This window comes from Astyanax mexicanus, chromosome 17, assembly GCF_023375975.1.
Source record: "Astyanax mexicanus isolate ESR-SI-001 chromosome 17, AstMex3_surface, whole genome shotgun sequence".
Taxonomy (NCBI): Eukaryota; Metazoa; Chordata; class Actinopteri; order Characiformes; family Acestrorhamphidae; genus Astyanax; species Astyanax mexicanus.
Genome location: NC_064424.1, coordinates 30,449,803 through 30,471,147, shown reverse-complemented (window position 1 = coordinate 30,471,147; position 21,345 = coordinate 30,449,803). Strand labels below are relative to the sequence as shown.

Sequence of the window (21,345 nt, the reverse complement as noted above, 5' to 3'; positions counted from 1 at the left end):
ACTCGAGCAGGGGTGGGTATACTTAAATTCTGTAGCTGGAACTGTAAAGGTTTAAATCAACCAGTGAAACGCAGTAAAGTGCTCCATCATCTTCAGCACTTAAATGCACACATTGTTTACCTTCAGGAGACACATCTTAGATTGTCTGATCAGGCCAAACTGCGAACAAGGTGGGTTAGCCAGGTGTATCACTCTTCATTTCAGAGTAAATCTAGGGGAGTTGCAATTTTAATTCACAAAAAGGTTAATTTTATTTGTACTAATGTTCTTACAGATCCAAATGGGAGATACGTAGTTATTACGGGACAACTTCATGGCACTCCTGTAGTGCTTGCCAACATTTATGGTCCCAACTGGGACAATGAGAACTTTTTCCAGTTTTTATTTTCCAAATTACCTGATATTTCTTCACACCTTCTCATACTTGGAGGGGATTTTAATTGCTGGCTCAACCCCTCATTAGATCGCTCTTCCACCAAAATTCGAACACCTCTGAGATCTGCAAAGATTATTTCATCCTTTATGAAGGAATTTTCCATATCTGATCCATGGCGTCTTTTTCACCCGTCTGGGAGAGAGTATTCTTTCTTCTCCCAAGTTCATCACACTTTTACACGTATCGACTATTTTTTGATTGACAATCGATTAATTCCATCTGTACGTTCTTGTTCTTATGATGCTATTGTAATTTCAGACCATGCCCCAGTTATAATGGATCTATGTATGAAGCACAGAGATAGCACACGCCCACCATGGCGATTTAGCATTAATCTATTATCTGATGTGGAATTTGTTAACTTTATTTCTCGAGAAATAGATTTTTTCCTTGATACTAATAGAACGCCTGGAATCTCACCATCATTATTGTGGGAGACACTAAAAGCATTCTTAAGAGGTCAGATAATTTCATATACTGCATACAGCGAAAAGCTTAGGAAGGAGAAACTGTCCACACTGACTAAACAAATTGCTCGGCTAGATAATGCTTATGCTCATTCTCCATCCTCCGATATATTTAAGGAGCGTCTCACTCTTCAGGCAGAATTTGATGTCCTCTCTACAGCTCATGTAGAAAACCTGCTACTCAAATCTAGGCATACCTTCTACGAACAAGGGGACAAAGCAGGTAAACTATTAGCTCATCAGCTGCGACAGTCCTGCGCTGCCCATCAGATTCTACAGATCCAAACTCAATCTGGTGAAACAAATGACCTTATACAAATTAATGAACAATTTAAGCAATTTTATATGTCCTTGTATACGTCTGAGCAGACCACCAGTCTTTCTTCACTTATGGATGACTTTTTTGATTTGTTAAAGATGCCAAGAGTGGACCCTGACTTAATAGAGGAGTTAGATGCGGAGATATCTGTAGATGAGCTTAAGAAAGTCGTTTATTCTATGCAATCAGGAAAATGCCCAGGACTGGACGGCTATCCAGTTGAATTTTACCGTACGTTCATTGATAAATTAGCACCCATTCTGATTGACATGTATAATGAATCATTTATCTTATCAAAACTACCCTCAACACTTACACAGGCCTCTATTTCACTTATTTTAAAGAAAAACAAAGATCCATTATCCTGTGCTAGCTATCGTCCCATTAGCTTATTATCTGTCGATCTAAAACTTTTATCAAAATTATTAGCCACACGTTTGGAATCAGTACTTCCATCTATAGTCTCCCCAGACCAGACAGGATTTATCCAAAATAGACACTCCTTTTTCAATATTAGACGACTTCTTAACATAGTTTATAATTCGACTTCCTGTAACACTCCAGAAGCTATAATTTTATTAGATGCAGAAAAAGCATTTGATCGTGTGGAATGGCAATATCTTTTTTACACTTTGGAAAAGTTTGGATTTGGCAAAAAATTTATTACCTGGGTAAAATTGCTTTATACTAACCCTACAGCTTCTGTCAGAACCAATAACACTTATTCAGAACAATTTCCTCTGCATCGCTCTACACGTCAGGGCTGCAATTTGAGTCCTCTATTGTTTGCTATTGCGATCGAGCCATTAGCCATTGCACTTCGATCAAATTCTTCCATAACAGGAGTAATTAGGGATGGGGTTGAGCATAAGCTTTCTCTTTATGCAGACGATCTTGTTCTATATTTATCTAATATATCTGTGTCTATTCCTACAGTGATTGATGTTTTCTCTTCATTCGGTAAAATTTCAGGATACAAACTTAATCTAGATAAAAGTGAATTGTTTCCACTAAATAATGCAGCCTGTGAGTATCCATTGCAAAATTTTCCATTTAAAGTGGCTTTACATAATTTTACATATCTTGGCATTAAAATTACAGATAAGTTTGAAAAACTGTATAGTTCTAACTATGACCCAGTGTTGACCCGATTAAAAGAGGATTTTGAGCGTTGGTCACTATTACCCCTATCTCTTGCAGCACGGGTTAATTCGGTAAAGATGAACTCTCTGCCAAAATTGTTATACCTCTTCCAATGCCTACCTATTTTTCTGCCTCTGTCCTTCTTTCGCAGATTAGATGGCATGGTGTCACAATTTATTTGGAACAAAAAGACTGCTAGATTGAGTAAGGCTTTACTACAAAGACCTAAACTTCTTGGAGGCTTGGCTTTGCCCAACTTTAAATTTTATTATTGGGCAGCCAATCTTAGAATTTTACAATACTGGATTAAACTGGAGAAATCACCAAGTTGCCCATCGTGGTTAAATATGGAGGCTTCCTCCTCTAGACCTGCCTCATTAACTTCCCTTATTCACGCCCCCTTAGACTCATTTTCTTCACTTAAATTGGAAAATGTTATTGTCAAGTCTACACTCAGAATTTGGAACCAATTCAGATGCCACTTTAATTTGAAAACTGTTTCATCTCTTACCCCTATAACACCTAGCCCAATTTTTAGCCCCTCTTTAATGGATGGCACGTTTGGTTCATGGTCCACTCTTGGCATCAACACTCTGAAAGACCTATATATTGACAATATTTTTGCATCTTTTCAACAGCTCTCAGAGAGGTATACTCTCCCCAGACGGGACTTCTTTAGATACCTTCAGATTCGTAGTTTTGCTCGCAGTGTAAATCCCATCTTTCCTAACCTCCCAAACACTACTTCTTTAGATAGTTTTGTAACTCCCCTATCAACAGCCAGTGGACTTATTTCCACATTATATAATTTAATCCATTCTTTATGTCCCAGTACACTTCTTTCCATTAAAAGACAGTGGGAGGGGGAGTTGGGGAGTGAGATCTCAACTGAGACTTGGGAGATTATTTTACGTCGCATTCATTCCTCATCTATTTGCGCAAGGCATGGGCTGATTCAGTGTAAAATTGTACATAGAATTCATTTTACTAAAGTCAGATTAGCAAAATTTTTTGATGTTGATTCTTCATGTGATCGTTGTCACCAAGCCCCAGCCACACATGTACATATGTTTTGGTCATGCCCATTACTTCATAAATACTGGTCAGAAATCTTTAAAACTATTTCCATTTGTACTAAGACTCCCCTTGACCTAAATGCAATAATTGCTCTTTTTGGTGTTCCCCCTATAGATATTTCACTCTCAAAGTATAAAGCAGACTTTATTGCATTTACTACACTTATGGCGAGGCGTTTAATTTTACTGAGGTGGAAATCCTCTTCCCCACCCTCACACTCTCAGTGGATTATGGAAATATTGAGATGTGTTAAAATGGAGAAAATTAGGTACACCATTAGAGGTTCTTTGAGCACTTATAAGAAAATGTGGGAACCTTTCTTTGCATATGTGAAAAGCTTACAATCCTTCGATATTCCTGAGTAATCTGTTTACTATTTATTTACTATATTTATAATTGTGTTTTTTTTTTTTTTTTTTCTTCTTTTCTTTCTATTATGTTATATATGTTTCTCTTTTTTTCTCTTTTTTAGGATACTATATGTCTTAGCTATCCTTTTTTTGTTGTTTTTTTCCCCCGAGTTCTGCTTAGTTCTGTTTGACTGGATTGGATTTTGTTCTGTATAATTACATGATAAAAATACTAAATAAACCTGGGAAAAAAAAAAAAAATCATTTGTTGCAGATGAAGAACAATTCATAGTGGATAAGGAATAATCTAACATTGACACTATTAAATAATCTGTAGTTTACTGTACATAATTAATTCTAAACACTTAATTGATTCATAGTATTTTCTGAATAATTCATAGTAAATACTAAATATTCTACATTCCCATTCAGCTGATCATTTGATTTTAATACACATAAGCACATTCCAAAGGACTTCAGAAGTCCTTCTGTGTGTGTGTGTGTGTGTGTGTGTGTGTGTGTGTGTGTCCAGCTTTAATAGAGTGAATGAGTTTAGATTGCTTTTTCACCTCACCAAAAGCACCAGCCGTCACTCTGTTTATTCAGCCCTTCATCACCTTCTTTTTCTCATCTTCCTCCTTTCTTCTCTGGACTCTTGTTGTCTCTGTGGGCGTTTCTGTTCCTCACCACCCTCCATCCTCTCTCACCTCCACATCCATACAGATCAATACTCTCCTCTCTATCCATCTCTATTGTACTCTGTCTTTTCTTTTGATGCTGTGCCTGTTGACGTGAATAGATTTTTAGTTTTAGTGTTTTCAGCAAACAGACTAATTCAGTATTAGCATTAGTTGCTAACTGTGCTAAGCGCTATCTCTTTTGCTCTTCAGATGTGAGTATTTTCAGCCTGTAGCCTGCTGCTAACCCCAGCTAGCATTGTTGGAGCAGCATTAGCATTAGCCGCTAAGCACTAGCTCTTCCACCACTTAGAGGTAGATAGATAGATAGATAGATAGATAGTGGTTTTTATTGTCATTTCAGCTATATACAGAGTACACAGTGAAACAAAACAACGTTCCTCCAAGGACCATGGTGCACATAAACACAGTGTAGACAGAACAATAGTGCAACAGTACAAAAGTGCAGACAGACAATACAACACAATACAGACAAAGAATAATAAATAACAAGACAGTGTGCAAATTTTGCAGTGTGCAAAAAAGACCAGGTGAGGTAGTAATTACTCTATTACACAGTGTGCAATAGAGTCCAGTGAGGTAGTAGGGTTTTTAGTGCTTTCCATTTTCTGGGGTAAGTGGGGTAAGAGTGTGTGTGCATGTACAGAAAAACCATCAGTTCAGTCTCTGCAGTTAAGGAGTCTGATGGCTTGGGGGTAGAAGCTGTTGCAGAATCTGGTCGTGCTGGACCGGATGCTGCGGTACCTTCTTCCCGAAGGCAGGAGGGAGAATAGTTTGTGTGAGGGATGAGTGGGGTCATTCACAAAGATAGATAGATAGATAGATAGAAAGTTACACTTCCACGCTTATGAAGTGCAGCTTTATATAAAAAGTTTAAGTGCCTTCAGCACCGAGACTGAAGCAATATTAGCATTAGTTGCTAACCGTGCTAAGCGCTATCTCTTTTGCTCTTCAGATGTGAGTATTATCAGCCTGTAGCCTGCTGCTAACCTCCGCTAGCACTGCTGGAGCAGCATTAGCATTACCGACTAACCGCACTAACTGCTAGCTCCTTTGCTTTCTGAAGTCAGTATTATTGGCCCATAGCCTGCTGCTAACCCCGGCTAGCACTGCTGGAGCAGCATTAGCATTCGCCGCTAAGCACTGGCTCTTTTACCACTTAGAGGTAGATAGATAGATAGATAGATAGATAGATAGATAGATAGATAGATAGATAGATAGATAGATAGATAGATAGATAGATAGATAGATAGATAGAATTTTACACTTCCACGCCGCTGAGGTGCAGCATTATATAGAAGTTTCAGTGCCTCCAGCACCGAGACTGAAGAAATATTAGCATTAGTTGCTAACTGTGCTAAGCGCTAGGCCTTTTTTTTATTGAGAGTTGAGTATTATCGGCCTGTAGCCTGCTGCTAACCCCGGCTAGCTTTGCTGAAACAGCATTAGCATTACCACTAACCACAATAAACGCTAGCTCATTTGTTGTTTAGAGGTGAGTACTGCTGCTAACCCCGGCTAGCACTTCTGGAGCAGCATTAGCATTAGCCGTGTTGAGTATTATCAGCCTATAGTCTGCGCATTTACCGTGTTAAAACTAGCTACGTTGGACGAACCGCTAGCTAATATTACTCTGGCTTACTGGAACATTCAGTGTTCCTTAGTGTAGCGCTGTCGGGTGTCATTAGTGGAAACCCAGCGGCGAGAACTGCTGAATTACAACCCCTGGCAAAAAGTATGGAATCACCAGTCTTGGATGAGCACTCCTTCAGACATTTCATTCTGTAAAACAAACTCTGATCAAAAACATGATACAATAATAAGGTCATTCCAAAGTGCAACTTGTTGGCTTTCAGGAACACTCAAAGAAATGAAGAAAAAACATTGTGGAAGTCAGTGAATGTTACTTTTATTGACCAACCACAGGGAAAAAAATATGGAATCACTCAATTCTGAGGAAAAAAGTATGGAATCACTCAAATTGAAGGTAGAAAATAAGGACACACCCAGTCAATTTCCTTTCCCTAAATGGACACCTGCCTCAGATTAGATCTGCTCGTTAGTCTGCAGTTAAAAACACCTGCAGTCATGACACCTTGGAGGGCTGCTGGACGAATTAGAGTGGCAAGAACCATGGCTCCAACAAGAGAAATGTCTCTTGAAACAAAAGAGAGGATTGTGAAACTTCTTGAAGATGGTAACTCTTCACGCATGGTTGCTAAAGATGTGGGCTGTTCACAGTCAGCTGTATCCAAGATATGGACCAAATACAAACAGCATGGAATGGTTGTTAAAGCCAAGCGTACTGGTAGACCGAGAAAGACATCAAAGCGTCAAGACAAGCAACTTAAGGCCATTTGTCTTGAAAACCGAAAAAGTACAACTAAACAGATGAAGCATAAATGGGAAGAAGCTGGAGCCAATGTATGTGACCGAACCGTAAGAAATCGCCTAAAGGAAATGGGATTTCAATACAGGAAAGCTAAAAGAAAACCATCATTGACACCTAAACATAAAAGAACAAGACTGCAGTGGGCTAAGGAGAGGCAATCATGGACTGTGGATGACTGGATGAAAGTTATCTTCAGTGATGAGTCAAGAATCTGCATTGGACAAGGTGATGATGCTGGAACTTTTGTTTGGTGCCGTTCCAGTGAGATTTATGAAGAGGCCTGTCTGAAGAAAACAACCAAATTTCCACAGTCCTTGATGATATGGGGCTGCATGTCAGGCAAAGGCACTGGGGAGATGACTGTGGTTAATTCTTCTATCAATGCACAAGTTTACATTGACATTTTGGACAGTTTTCTCATCCCTTCAATTGAACAGATGTTTGGAGATAATTAAATAATTTTCCAAGATGACAATGCATCGTGCCATAGGGCAAAAACAGTGAAGGCATTCCTTGGAGAAAGACACATTCAGTCAATGTCATGGCCTGCAAATAGTCCAGATCTCAACCCAATTGAAAACCTGTGGTGGAAATTGAAAAAAATGGTCCACAAGAAGGCTCCGACCTGCAAAGCTGATCTGGCAACTGCTATCAAAGAGAGTTGGCACCAAATTGATGCAGAATACTGTTTGTCACTCATCAAGTCCATGCCTCAGAGACTGAAAGCCGTTATAAAAGCCAAAGGTGGTGCAACTAAATACTAGTGATGTAATTTGAATCATCTTTTGTTTATCTGTTTTTCATGATTCCATACTTTTTTTCCTCAGAATTGAGTGATTCCATATTTTTTTCCCTGTGGTTGGTCAATAAAAGTAACATTCACTGACTTCCACAATGTTTTTTCTTCATTTCTTTGAGTGTTCCTGAAAGCCAACAAGTTGCACTTTGGAATGACCTTATTATTGTATCATGTTTTTGATCAGAGTTTGTTTTACAGAATGAAATGTCTGAAGGAGTGCTCATCCAAGACTGGTGATTCCATACTTTTTGCCAGGGGTTGTAGAAGTAAAACATGGGGACACCCCTGTTCCTTACTAGTGTAATTTAATGCTTTTTATGTTTGGTTAATTCACTACTGTGCCTTCTGTATGAAAAGAGACCAGGAAATAGACATTTATTGATAGTGCGCCTTATAATCCGGTAAAAACACAGTTATATGTAAAGTATCTGCTCTGTGGTGATCCTGTGGAGTCCTAAAAAAAAAAACTTAAAATATGCAGAGAACTTTCCAATAAAGTGTCCGGACTGGGGAATTTATGAAAGGACTTTTTAAAATTCTCATACTCTCCCTCTCTCTCTGTTTGTCTCTCTCTGTATTCTCTCCGGTCAGGAGGTGGTGTGGTTGGAGCGTGGTCAGGGTGGGCGTCTCCTGGAGGAGCCCAAGACCCTGCTGTTTAAAGCAAACTGCTTCAGCCTGCAGATCTCCATCCAGGACGTCCCGCAATTCCTGTGGAGCATCAAACCTTTCACCACCTGCCAGGTACCGCCCTCATGCATATTCACGCACCCTCTGGGATGAATATTCACACGCCGCATTAATATGCAGATAAGGCCGGCCGCTAATGAGCCGCAGCACGCCGGGTTTCCGGTGCGTTTTTGACTCTGGGCTTGAATATTAACCAGCCTGTGCTGAGGGGAGGGTAAACAGAGGCTCTGTGTGTTGTTTTCTTAAGCTTCGCAGTGGAGCTTTGAAGGCTAATGTAGCTAACAAATAATGAAAGCATATGAACAACAATTAGCATGATGCTAACTGGTTGAGTTGCTTCACAAATGTCACTTTACCAGGATGTACTAGTATGACAGGATCTGGATCTGGGAGTTTTAACTAAAAACATTAAAATTTCAGAAATTATGATATATTATGTATCATAAAGGATTTGAGTAATATTGTATAAATTAATAATTGTAATTGGGTAATATTGTATGCAGAATTTAAGTAAAGGTTACTAAAAGAAAGGATTGATTCAGCAAAAATAAATGAAGTAAAGCTTACTAAAAAAAAAAGGATTGACTGAAGTTCAGTTCACTTATTTACTCTATGTAACAAAGTTGCGAAACTTTTTTTAAAAGTAAATTTTACTCATCATTTTTTTCAGTGCAGATGTTGGTGTTTTTTCTCACTTTCCACAACCTTCCACAACATTTCAATTGGATTAAGGTTAAGATTAACTTCGACTTCCAAAACATTAACTTTATTCTTCTTGAACCATTTTTTTGTTGGAACATCTTGAGTATTTGGGATCATTGTCTTGCTGCATGACCCATCACTGGGAGTTTGGACAGTAATGGCACATGATGGAAGTTGTTGATTGGACTCCCTTGTCACAACATTCTCACTTCTACCAGCACTAGAACTTCTTTTGTCGGCCAGAGAGAAGATATGAGTGGCATCACCAGGAATTTAACCTAAGACCTCCTGATGAAAGAATTGATAGGGCATATGCTGCCGTTATGTGTTCCAAATCACTCACTGGCCACTTTATTAGAAATACCTTGTGTTGAGTGATTAAGGAGAGAGTTCAAGGCCAGAGACTTCTTGCATAAATAAGAATCGAACATATGACCTCCAGATGATAGAGCCCAAACATACATGCCAAAAGTATGTGAACCTTTGCTTTGAGTGTCTGGTGTAATTTTCTCCCCTTTGCAGCAATAACTGCAACTACTGCACGTTTGACCAGTCCTGCAAACCAGCTTGGAGGAAATTTAGCCCATAGCTAGGGCTGCCACGATTAGTCGACTAGTCACGATCATGTCGACTATTAAAATAGTCGACGACTAATTTAATAGTCGATTAGTCGTTTTTTTTTTTTTCTTTGTTTTTCTCTCCAAACTGCTGCGACTGCCTTTCTGTCCTGGACGCACATGCGCAGTAGTGGAAACCGGGGTAGGTAGTGGACGACATCTCAGGACATTATACAGACAGGCTCTGGTTTCATGGCTACCCCGCTACAGAACTCAAAAGTGTGGGATCACCAAGAAAATAAAAGTGAAACGCGTGCAATGCAATATCTGCAATGAAGAACTTGCCTTCCTCGGCAGCACAACCGCGATGCACGAGCACCTGAAAAGGAGGCATGTTGTGGCTGATTAAATGACGAAGAAGCTAAATTGCTATTTAGCTGCTAAAATTAGCGTAAACAGAGCGTTAACTTAGTACTTAACTTACTCATCTTGATAGCTTTAAAACAGAGGTCACTAATAGGCGGACCGCGATCCGGATCCGGACCCAGACGTTGTCACAAATGCCGTCCCAAACCGATAAACTACAGAGAAGGATTTCATTCTGACAGTGGCTTCTGTTTTCAGTGCTTTTCGGTGCAGTAAACTCACAGATCAGTCATGTGTGGTGTAAAATCACCAAACGCTCTCCTCTGCCAATCAGATCTGTGCAGACCGCTGCCCTGTGTACGGTAATGTACACAATATCTGGACAGAGAGGCATTTTTTATTAATATACTTTTTTTTCATAATAGTTCAAACAACCTCACGGTTGAGATGTTTCATAAATGCCAGTGCCTTATCCTTATTTTACACAGTTGTTTACACTTTATGCTAAACAGTAAAATAATTGTCTGTTACAACAAGCTGCATATTTCATTAAAGGTTTAATGAACTATGATTTTAATTGTTTTTATTTTTAGTTAGCATATAGCTGAAATCTAATGATGGTTGTATAATAGCAGCTGCATTCTATTGTGATAAACTGTGTTTTATATTCAATTAACGTATGATCCGATTAGTCAACTAATCATAAAAAATAACCGGTGATTAGTCGACTATAAAAATAATCGTTTGTGCCAGCCCTACCCATAGCCATTAGAGAACAGCTTTAACTCTGGGATTTTGGTGGATTTCCGCACATGAACTGCTCACTTTCTTCTTCTTGAACCATTCTTTGGTAGAACGACAATGGTGCTTAGGGTCATTGTCTTGCTGAGTTGCCCACCTTTTCTGGGAGGTTGAGCAGTAATAGCTTTTGATGAAAGTTGTTGGTTGTTGTTAGAAGTCCCGTGTCACAAGCTACCAGCACTAGGACGCCTCTAGTAGGCTAGTAGGTAGGATAGAAGGGAATTGAACCTATGACCTCCTGATGAAAGAAGTGATAGGGCATATGCTGCCTTTAAGTGTTATTTTATTTATTACTGAGCACTTTCAACTTCTAAATCCCTTCAAATAACTGCCGCTGGCATTGTGGTTGGGCTTGGGGATGTAGGACCATCCAACCCACTTGGAAAGAGCCTATATTTTTCTGATAATATGCATGTATTTGCATGTGTTTATCTACCAAAATAATATAAACTCAATGAGTCAGCTTCCCAGAAAGGGAAAAGTAAGTCTAGGTCTAGACTTAATCCCTATCCAGGGAACTACCCCATTATCAGCTGATTGGGCCACTCAAAAGCACCCCTAATTAATGGGGCTTAAGCGTCAATCACGCCCTATCGTGAAAGTGTAAAACTAAATCCAAGCACATTTTAGACATCAAACATGGCTTGACTGTAGGGAACCTGACTCCAGTTTGTCTGATCTTGTTCTTTCTCTCTCTCTCTCTGTCCCTCTCTCTCTCTTATTCTCTCTCTCTGCAGGAGTTTGGCTTCTCTCAGGTTTGGGGCAGTAATCAGTCTCCTCTGCAGTGTGCCTTCACCCTGGAGCGCTTCAGCCAGGCAACCAATCAGCTCTCCTGCAAGATCAGCATACGGCAGGTCAAAGGGCAGGAGCAGATCCTGCAGGTCTACACCACTGTGGGTGAGGTGTGTATCATTTATATGTCTTTTTTGTCATGAGGAATCTTATGCAGCAGATCTTCTCGTATCAGATGGAAAAAAAAATCCAGTCACCTCAGGCCTTACTGTCTGTTAGATGAGTAAAAGATGAGCTGTAGCCAATTGTGCTACACTGTAAACCCATACGTTGTTTGAACTCAAATGATTTAAGTCTGTTTTACATAAACGTGGATATTTCTAAACAATACTCAACTATTTTGAGTTAGTTGAACATTTGTGAGCACATATAAACTCATTCAAACTGAGATCTTTGAGTTGAACCAACTTATAATGACTGAGTTTAGTCTGTTGTCTTTAACAGCTTCTTTTCTATTGGCTTCTGTCACAATCTATTTGCATACTGGGTGTGTCCAACAGTTTCTGACAAACACAAACCATCAGTGTGTAGTGATTCACCCTGGGCTACCTTAAAAAATAAATCAACTTCTCCTTCAGTTGTTTTAATTTAGGCTAACTCAAGTTTTCATTTCCCATTATTAAAAAAAAATTGAGCAAATCGTCTGCCTTAAAAAAGTTAAGTAAACTCAACTTATCCGGTCTTATAATAAAGGGAAAATTACCTAACTTTTAAAGGCAACCGGTTTCCTCAATATTTTTTAAAAGTAAATTCAACTTATCTGGGCTTACAGTGTATCTTATTGTAAGTTGGATCAGAGGTTAGGGTGTAAAATCTATCCTAAACCATACCAAACTAGCGGTGTGAAGAGTTCCAGTTGCACCATAAAGATTTAGGGCCCTATTTTATTGCTCTATAGGCGAGCTGTAAATTGTGCACTGTGCAGCATGACTTAGGGCATTGACAGTACAGTGTCTTTGCTTTGTACGGCTTGCAAGACTTAAATCGCGCAAAAGTCATGTACTAACCAATTATACCTCTTTTCCACCACACTCTAAAAAACAGAGGTACGATATGAGTACTTTTTTGTACTCAGAGGTACACTCTTCATAATTGTACCCTCAAAGGTACAATATTGGTCTTTACAGGGTCAGATTTGTTCCCTCTGATGTACAAAGTCATTTCTACCAGCAATAAGTACAAATTTGTACCATTTAACCAGCTAAAGGGTACATTCAGTATTCTGTATCTCTGTACTAATAAACAATATATACTTTAACTGCACATTTTTTATTTGAAAGCCAGACAATTTTGGATCATCGAGTTTTTGAGCCATATTTAGTCAATGCTAATGTTTATAATCTTTATAATCTTTACTGGCACAAAAACCATGGGTATAAAAAAGGACGTTTACTGAAAGGTACTTTTTTGTACCTCAATATGAGGTACAGCCCCAGCGACAAGCTTTGTACCCTTTTAAGTACAAATCTGTACTTACTTTTCTTAGTGTGCAGCAAAGTTTTGGTGCTGGCACCTGCAAACCTTTTGAGAACCAGCCTGTGTTTTCACTGCTTTAAGGAGTCACTCACTTTGGCCACTTGCTTCACAGGTTCGCTGGTTCCAGACCAGCAAGATTGTGGGGCCAGAACGGAACCGTTTTTTTTAGTTGAGAACCTATGATTTTGCGGTGGAAAACCGTTTGAAAACTTGGCGCTAGCACCAATGCCAGTGGAGAAGTGCCTAAAGTGTGTCACTTTAAGAGGTTTAAGAGTTTCTTAATGACTTCAGTGCCACAGTGAGGCTCCACGCCGAAGCCACCCAACGTCCCCTGCTGTTTCTTTGCCAGTGGTTTGTCATTTTCCTATGCAATGATGTGCAAAAAAAATAATTGTGGTTCTTCTGTTTTATACATTTATACAACATCATATAATGCAAGGTAGAACATTTTAAGGACGTTTTAAGGGCATACTCTAGTCCTTAAAATCTGATTTGGACGTTCCAAAGATATTTGCTCACATAGCCAGTTTGGAAGCTATAGGAAAGACATTTGCACCACCAACTTTCTCATCGTCCTTTTTCATGCCAAGACCTGACACAGTGTAAAAAACACACAAAATCAATCTGACCATTCCAACTGAGTTGCCTGTCCAGAAATCCAATTTCTGAATTCCCTATGGGTTTCAGTCCAATTGGAAAAATGTTGGATTTCAAGTAGACTGCAGAAAACCTGTAATTTCCAATGAAGTAATGACCGTGGTTGATAAAATGGAAAAAGGCTGGAAAACCACTGCTTTCTAACCTCCCGTCACATCTGCTCGTTACACAACTCTGTTTAGAGGGAGCGCTGAAGAAAATCTTTTGGTCACTGACCCCTAATTCAGTTGGTTAGCTTTGACGTTTGGTATCTGACAGTCCCTTTTTTCATTTACAACAGGAGATGCAAGGCTAACTTGAGTTGCTAACTAACACTGGAGTCAATTGGCTCAAAATGATCCTGATCTTCATTTCAGACAAATCAACATGGGTTGAGACAATATTTCCAAATTTCACCAATAAATATCGCGTCACATCAATGTCAAAAGTTTGGGGCTCAAAAACACCAGGTAAAAAAAAATTAACCTGCAAGTTTTAACATTTTGCGAGTGTAAATTTTCTTCTCATAAGCGCAACTGTGAAACTTACGAACACAAAAAAAGACATTTGTGTGCCCTAAAGAAAATAGCGCTCTCAAGTTAAATTTTTCTCCTTTTCAAGTGTCTTTTTTCTTCTTGAATTCACAGTTAAAAAGAAAAAACACTTAAAAACAAGAAAAATTTAAGCTTGAGAGCGATATTTTGTTCATCACACAATTTTTTTGTGCTTGCGAGTTCCACAATGGTGTTTGCAAAGAGGACATTTAAAACATAAAATAACTTTTGATTTGGACTTTGATTAAAAGTTAAGAAGGTTATCCTTGGTCAATGTGTCCTTTGCCCTTTTGAATGTACAAGACTTTGCTTAAAAACACAAAAATAAACTTTTCTACCACACTGAACACTGGAGTAATCATAACTGAACAGCATAAATTATAGCAGTTTTAGACATGTGTACTTGACTTTTTGGCACATTTTTGAAGCGAATCTGAATTCATCCACTAACCAGATATCTCTCAGGAGTTCATCACTAAGCTCAGCACAGTCGGTATCAGCAGAGCTAGTAATGACCACTTTGGACAATTTTTGAGCTCCACAGTCCTATTCTGCGTAGAAGTTTACAAACTCTTTCAGCCTTTGAGAGTCTTTAAATGTGGTTGATTCCAGTAAGGTAAAAAACGTTTTATCTTGAGAAACAATAGCGTAAATCACAGAAGCCCCACACAACGATACATTTAATAAGTATTGTCAGGAAAAGTCAATGAGGCATCCAGCCCTGCCCTTGACTGGTATTGACAATTCCACTTTTTGACCGATCTTGCTGGAAGGTGGTTTGGCAATTAATATTGGCCCCAAAAACCTTCTAAAAAAATCTATAAAGTCCTGTTATAGTCAGAAACCTCTTGAAAAAGTCAGTTAAAGTCATGCCCTCAGTCTCTTTTTGTCTCTGTGTTTGTTTCTTTCAGAGCCAAAAGGAAGTCGTGCCGTTCTTCGCCCAGTCGGACTGTACCATCACCTCTCAGACGGGCGCCAGGGCTTTCAAAATCCCCCTCTCCATACGCCAGCGCATCTGCGCCACCTTCGACACAGCCAACGCCAAGGGCAAGGACTGGCAGCTCCTAGCGCAAAAACTGCAAATCGACAGGTGAGAGGCTTACACAGAATTACACACACACTTATTAGCCAAGACATGCAGAAAAGCATGGGTTCCGTATGTCTCGCCAAAACTGCACTCTTCTACACTGAGCTTGCTGATAAATTGAGACTAATAGTATTGTGATTTCATACTCTTTTGCACACTTTTATGCACTTTTATTCACTTTTTAGTGTGGTCGTGTACAGTTTGGAACACTGCTGTACTCTCAGCCTCAGACAGCTGGTCTACATGTGGACAGTTTTGACAGTGCTGTGAAAAAGTATTTGCCCCCTACAGATTTTTCACACTTACATCACTTATATTAAATAATCAAACACATTTAATAATTAAAATACCTAGATAACCTGAGTAAACATAACAACAACTGTTTTTCCTCTCTAAAACCATCAATTTATGTTTATTTATTGTTTTTTTAGCCATTCTGGCCATTCAGCGGACTTGCTGGTGTGCTTTGGATCATTGAGAGAGCATTGTTTAATCAGTTACAAATAAATGTTCAGTTCCTAAGGACTGGATTCTTTTGGGACCTTCTGGATGAGTTTTCCATGCCCCTTTGGAGCAATTTCAATGAAATATTTTAGCTAGTTGTCAGACAGGTTCTATTTAGAGGATTTCTTGATTCTACAGGTCTGACAGTAATGAGTTCTTGGTGTGATTAGTGATATTAAACTCAGCTTTCCAAAAAACGTAGTTAATTACAGTAAATTCATTGGGGGTAACTTTTTTCACATAGGGCCAGGTTTGTTTGGATTGCTTTTTTTTACCTTAATAAAAAAAATCATGATTTTCATGATCAACTTCATAGCTGCCATTTCCTAATTTCTGTCCACAAGGATTTTCTACCATTTGACCATTGATCAGGTTTAATAGAGGAAATAGACAACACACTCGTGGTCACCTTCAGTCATCCTTCTGTACACATACTAACAGCCCTATCATACATCCTGCACAAAGAGTGATGCGATGCTCTTTGCTAACTTACACCTCATCAGCAGTCTATTTTCACGCCTTACGTGCACCGTCAAAATAGCATCGGAGTTTAGGAATAAATCTACACTGTTAGATGTGGTAGTCTGGAAGTGAGGTGTGTTCAGGTAAATTTTTGACAAACGGATAAGAACACGGATACCAACTTTTAACGCAAACCCCACATTTAACTCAACAATAAACAGAATAAAGAATAAAATAACTTATTGCTGTTCCCTTAAATGAGCTGCTGGGTACCTTCACAGTGTGAACCTGCAGGTCAGTTTCCTCTGCTCAGATGCACGAAAACGCTGCACTGTTAAGATACCAATGCGCCAAAGTCAGAGCTCACCTGCCTCTTAAAGGGAAGGGCAAGTGACACACTGATTGTTGGTTTATTTCATGTTACGCCCAAAACACACCTATTATTAATAATGAGAAATAAATAAATGCCTTTTGCGTGTTTTGAGCCACACAGGGTGTATTTTTTTTTTGTCTTCATGATACCAAAGACACACGACACACCCTAACTCCAGCTGCATTTGTACAGCATCAGGCATGTACCCCCTTCTCATTAAGCAGCGTTAAGCTTCCAGGCATTCTGGCGTATCCATCACAGCCTCACTTCAGCATTCCAGGATTTCTGTCACAGCCTTTTCTCTCGTTTTACCGAATTCCGCAATGTGTAGCGGTCCGGCAGCTGTTGTTTTGCTGTTCTCAGAAGCTGTCACTGGTAAAAACGTAAAAGTTGCACAAGCCATTAATTTGCCTGCCTCTGCGACAGCAGTTTGTCTTCGGCGGCTGCGAGAGAGGAGAAAAAGGTTTCCGTGATCACAGCGTTCCTGTGAGCTTCCATAGCTTTGGGCTACATCAAATGCAGATGGCTGTCATATCAAGCCGCGGTTGGGGTGATTGGGGAGGGGTGTGGTATTGGCTTTGTGAGGCTGTGGACGGCAGCGCCGGAGGGGGGAGGATTTGGGGGTGTTTTCTAGGCGGGCGCAGCCGCGGGCAGTGTGTAATGAGAAACGTCTTGTTAAGCGGATTTCTGCAATTAGCTCCCCGGGACGTGAGGGAGCGGAAAGGGCAATTATCCGGAGAGGGGCCGTGCGGCACGAGGCAGGCATCTGGCGATCCAGCGCTGCCCCCTGGTGGAGGAAGACCGGAAGGTCGAGAGGCTTGAGGCCATTGATTCCGGTAGGTCCCTGCGGAGGAGGTGTGGAGAGAATAGAGATTGTTTACATTGCACCTCCAGCGCAGCGCAAGCAAGCCTGCTGTGCCCCCATGCCCCACTCATCCAGCAGCAGGGCTGCGATATTGATCCGGATGCGCTTTTCCATTCGACCCTGTCTTGGTGGGGGGAGGAGGTCGTGGAAATCATTCACAATTCTTTCTAGCATCCTACAGCTGCTCACTTTCACCATCTTCAGACTGCATTTCTCTACTCCCACGTGCACTTTAGAAAGGTATTCTGGGTCAGATTACTAATTATTTTGGATCCAGAACCTCTTGAGTCTTCATTGGGTTTGCAGTTGGGTTAAAACCTGGAGAAACTGAGAAGGCCAATGAGGGGCTCATTATTTTGCTGAGAGGTGTACCCATGGTCAAGGTTCAGCTTTTTCGCAGACGGAGACTCATTTTGGACTAGGGAAAGGGATATACTACGGATATACTGTACTTTTGCTGTTTGTATATCCTGGAAGCTTCCACTTGAGGCTTCCACGTGAGGCTTCGACATGCCACAGTCGCAGGAACACATATATCATACAGATGAAACTTTTCCATCCGCCATTGTACAGTTTATTTTTTGTACTGCAGCATGCATAGGTGTTGCATTCGTTTCTAAAGATGCGCCCAACAAATGCAAATGCAAACAGATGCAGGACATGCAAGGCAGCCATCATGCGTACACACACTATGTATTTAACAGCAATACAATCTCTAGAGAATATCTAACCTAAAATCTAAAACCTGATGTCTACCACCACCATGCTTCACAGTGGGTTCCAGGTTCTTTTCCACACTGTAAAAAACAAAACATAAAATTGTTCTGCGTAATGTGATTTTTAAATATTGCATATGTGTTGTACAGTAGTAACTGCCTGGCCTCGGTGTTGAAGGCTGTAAGAGCAAGTTACTATATTTTACTATAATTTTACTGTAATTTGCATTAATTGCAATTGTTTTACATTACCGACAATAAGGTGGATATGTAATAGTCATAAACTCCAATTATCCAGTTGCTACGTTAAATGAACAAAAATATAGTGTTGCACCCACTGAATGATTTTGAGTCATGTAAAACATTTCATTGGAGCAGTTTATATTTTTGGTTGGTCCTAAAGGATAGTCAGCAAAGCTTGCAATACACATTTTGTAGAACGTAAATCAGGCCAACTAAAGACACAAATGACATTTTTAAGTTGGTAAGATTTAATATTTGAAGTTTCAATACATATGAAAAACTTAAAACTTAGAAGACTGAGTTGGTCTCAAAACTCAAACAATCTAGTGCAGTAAGTTGCCTTAATATTTTGAGTTTTCTCAACTTTTTTATTCTTCAAGTAGTATTTTTTTCTGGTATCCTCACAGCAATTGTCTAACAATCCCATTACAACACTCTCAGCACTACAGCCAAAGTAGGCTTCTTCACATGAACAGAAACGAACAAAACTTTCGAAAAAAAAAAACTCTTCTCTGTAATCTAAATCTAGGTTGTCTTGTCCTGTGTTTGTCCTATAACCTTCCTACTGTTGTGCAAGTAAAACATCTGTGTTGGTGGTGGTGTTGTTGTCTTGCAGTTTTATTTTTGGCTCTCTGCTCTGCTCTGCAGCCTCACTTTATTTGTGGCTTGTTTTTTTCTGGGTCCTACATTTAAGAGTCTACTCAATATATTTATTAAAACGCCAAAGGTAGAATCTGTATTTGATCAGCACTCCTACTGATGAGGTCTGTATATTTCACCGCAGAACTTTGTCCTGTTCGTGAACCTGTCAGACTTCGGTGCAGCTTCGCGTTCTCGAAAGTCTGACTGAAGTATCAAAGGAAATCGCACAAGCAGGCAATCTCAATCTGAATGAAACACATTAGATATCTATATCCATCAAACTCTCTAAAGCCTGTCAAGACTTTATATGTCTTTATTCTGTCTCAGTCTAACTGCAGGCTGCAGTCCAGCAATATCTATCTATCTGTCTGTCTGCATGCAATGTCAACTGTAATTACATTTTCGTGAATTTTAACAGTTCTTCATCTTTAAACAGGAACCTGGGATATTTTGCACGACAGAAGAGCCCGTCAGCAGTCATCCTCTGCCTGTGGGAGGCTCAGCACCAAGACAGAGGAGACTTGGACTCTCTAGCCAGTGCTCTAGAAGAGATCGGCCGGGTTCACTCCAAACATCCTTGTTTGCCGGCCACCCTGGACCACCCCAGACATCCTCCGACCATCATCATGGGAAACCTGAACAACCCCAGAGCCTCAACTATGTCTTGTGCGCTTAGCCAATCCAAACACCTGGCCATCATGGATTGCCTGAACCAACCGAGTCATCTCCCTAACCCTGTCACCCTCAACCACTCCAACAACACATCTAGCATGGGTATGCTGGACTCTTCTAAACAGCTCACCATTGCTAGTACCTTTGACCAGTCCAACCATTCCAAGCAGTTAGCCATTACTGGTATGCTGGACCAACCGAAGCAACTGACTATTGGAGGTACCACTGACCAATACATACACTCAGCTAACATGGATACCCTGGACCATTCAAAACAGCTGGCAGTCACTGGTGCCCTGATGGACCAGCCCAAACACTTAGTCAACCCACACACCCTCAGCAACCCTAAACACCTAGCTAGCACCGGCACCCTTGACCACTCCAAAGAGTTGGTCATTGCTGGAACCCTGGACCACTCCCTCAGCAACCCCAAACAGCCAGCCAACACAGGCTCCCTGGACCAGCATTCCAAACAGTTGAACATTGGTAGTCCAATGGAGCATCCCAAACACTCCCCCAAGCAGCTGACCTTTGCTGATACCTTGGAGTCCAAAAACTCTGATATACTTACCCTGGACCAATCTATATACCCCGCAATCATGCCCACATTGGACTGTTCCAAACATTCAACCCCAAGTGGAACCTCCAACACTTTGCCAACTCTCGGCCACTACAACGACGACCTAGACTCTGACCACACATAGTAATCAAACCATTGCCCCAGAAATGACTTGCCAGTAGCAAAGCCTCTTTGAAAAAAAGAGGCAGAGAGATGGAGCTTGTAGGTTACAGTCTGAGGGGTTGCCGTGGGTCATCAGACATCCCCTTCCACTCCAGGGAAAGCCTTTCCTCTGTCTAAGTGACTGCTATGAAAAAAAAAATACAAGCTTTTTTGAAGACGTTGTATCTGGATGATGTAATATGCTAGCCTCTGCTCGAATCTGGGCCAATGAAAGGTATTTGATCTTGGTGAAAAGGCGCAAGAGGCTTAGACTCTTTGGTCCTTTTACCCTATAGCCCTCATCTGCTACTGTGCTGTGAAGTTGTTGTCGTTCCTTTCTGAACTTTATCCTTGGCCATCTTTCTGTTCCTATACAAAGCCTGCCAGATGCAATGTTGTTGTGACTAGCGGTTGCTTAAAATACAAGGTAGTAGGAAACTGCAGGAAGAAGTACCACAGTGTCACAAAGAGCTGCGATATGGGACTACTATGTTAAAGCATGCAATTTGACCCTTTACGCTTCTCCAAGTTCTGGTCAGTTCCTGGAATTACCAAAAGGTTCGCTTAGCCTTCATTCAAAACCAGAACATCCGGAGGAGGCATAGCAGCGGATTTGGTTGCAGTTCTGGATCTACAGAGAGGCTGGTCGAGTTTCGACACTCTGGTATCGTAGATCCAAGATCCAAATCAAACACACTGAGATAAAAGTGAAGAGTTGCTATCTGTATGTATGTTTGGTTCATTTCTTATTCTTTTCTTTTTAATAAAAAAAAACGTTTATTTGATCTCAGATTTCAGATTTGGACCA

The 21,345-nt window shown here is 40.3% G+C and overlaps 1 protein-coding gene across 2 annotated transcripts in view; it reads left to right on the top strand.

Annotated features, from left to right (window-relative positions):
• Positions 1 to 21,058, top strand: part of unc5da (unc-5 netrin receptor Da) — a 331,458-nt gene extending 310,400 nt beyond the window's left edge. For both annotated transcript variants that reach the window (XM_022667152.2, XM_022667151.2), the window contains 4 exons: positions 8,273 to 8,422; positions 11,532 to 11,696; positions 15,164 to 15,342; positions 19,581 to 21,058. In XM_022667152.2, coding sequence (XP_022522873.2) covers positions 8,273 to 8,422; positions 11,532 to 11,696; positions 15,164 to 15,342; positions 19,581 to 20,520 — 1,434 coding nt within the window. In that variant the 3' untranslated portion in view covers positions 20,521 to 21,058. The remainder of the gene's footprint in view (positions 1 to 8,272; positions 8,423 to 11,531; positions 11,697 to 15,163; positions 15,343 to 19,580) is intronic.
• The last annotated feature ends 287 nt before the right edge of the window (positions 21,059 to 21,345 follow it).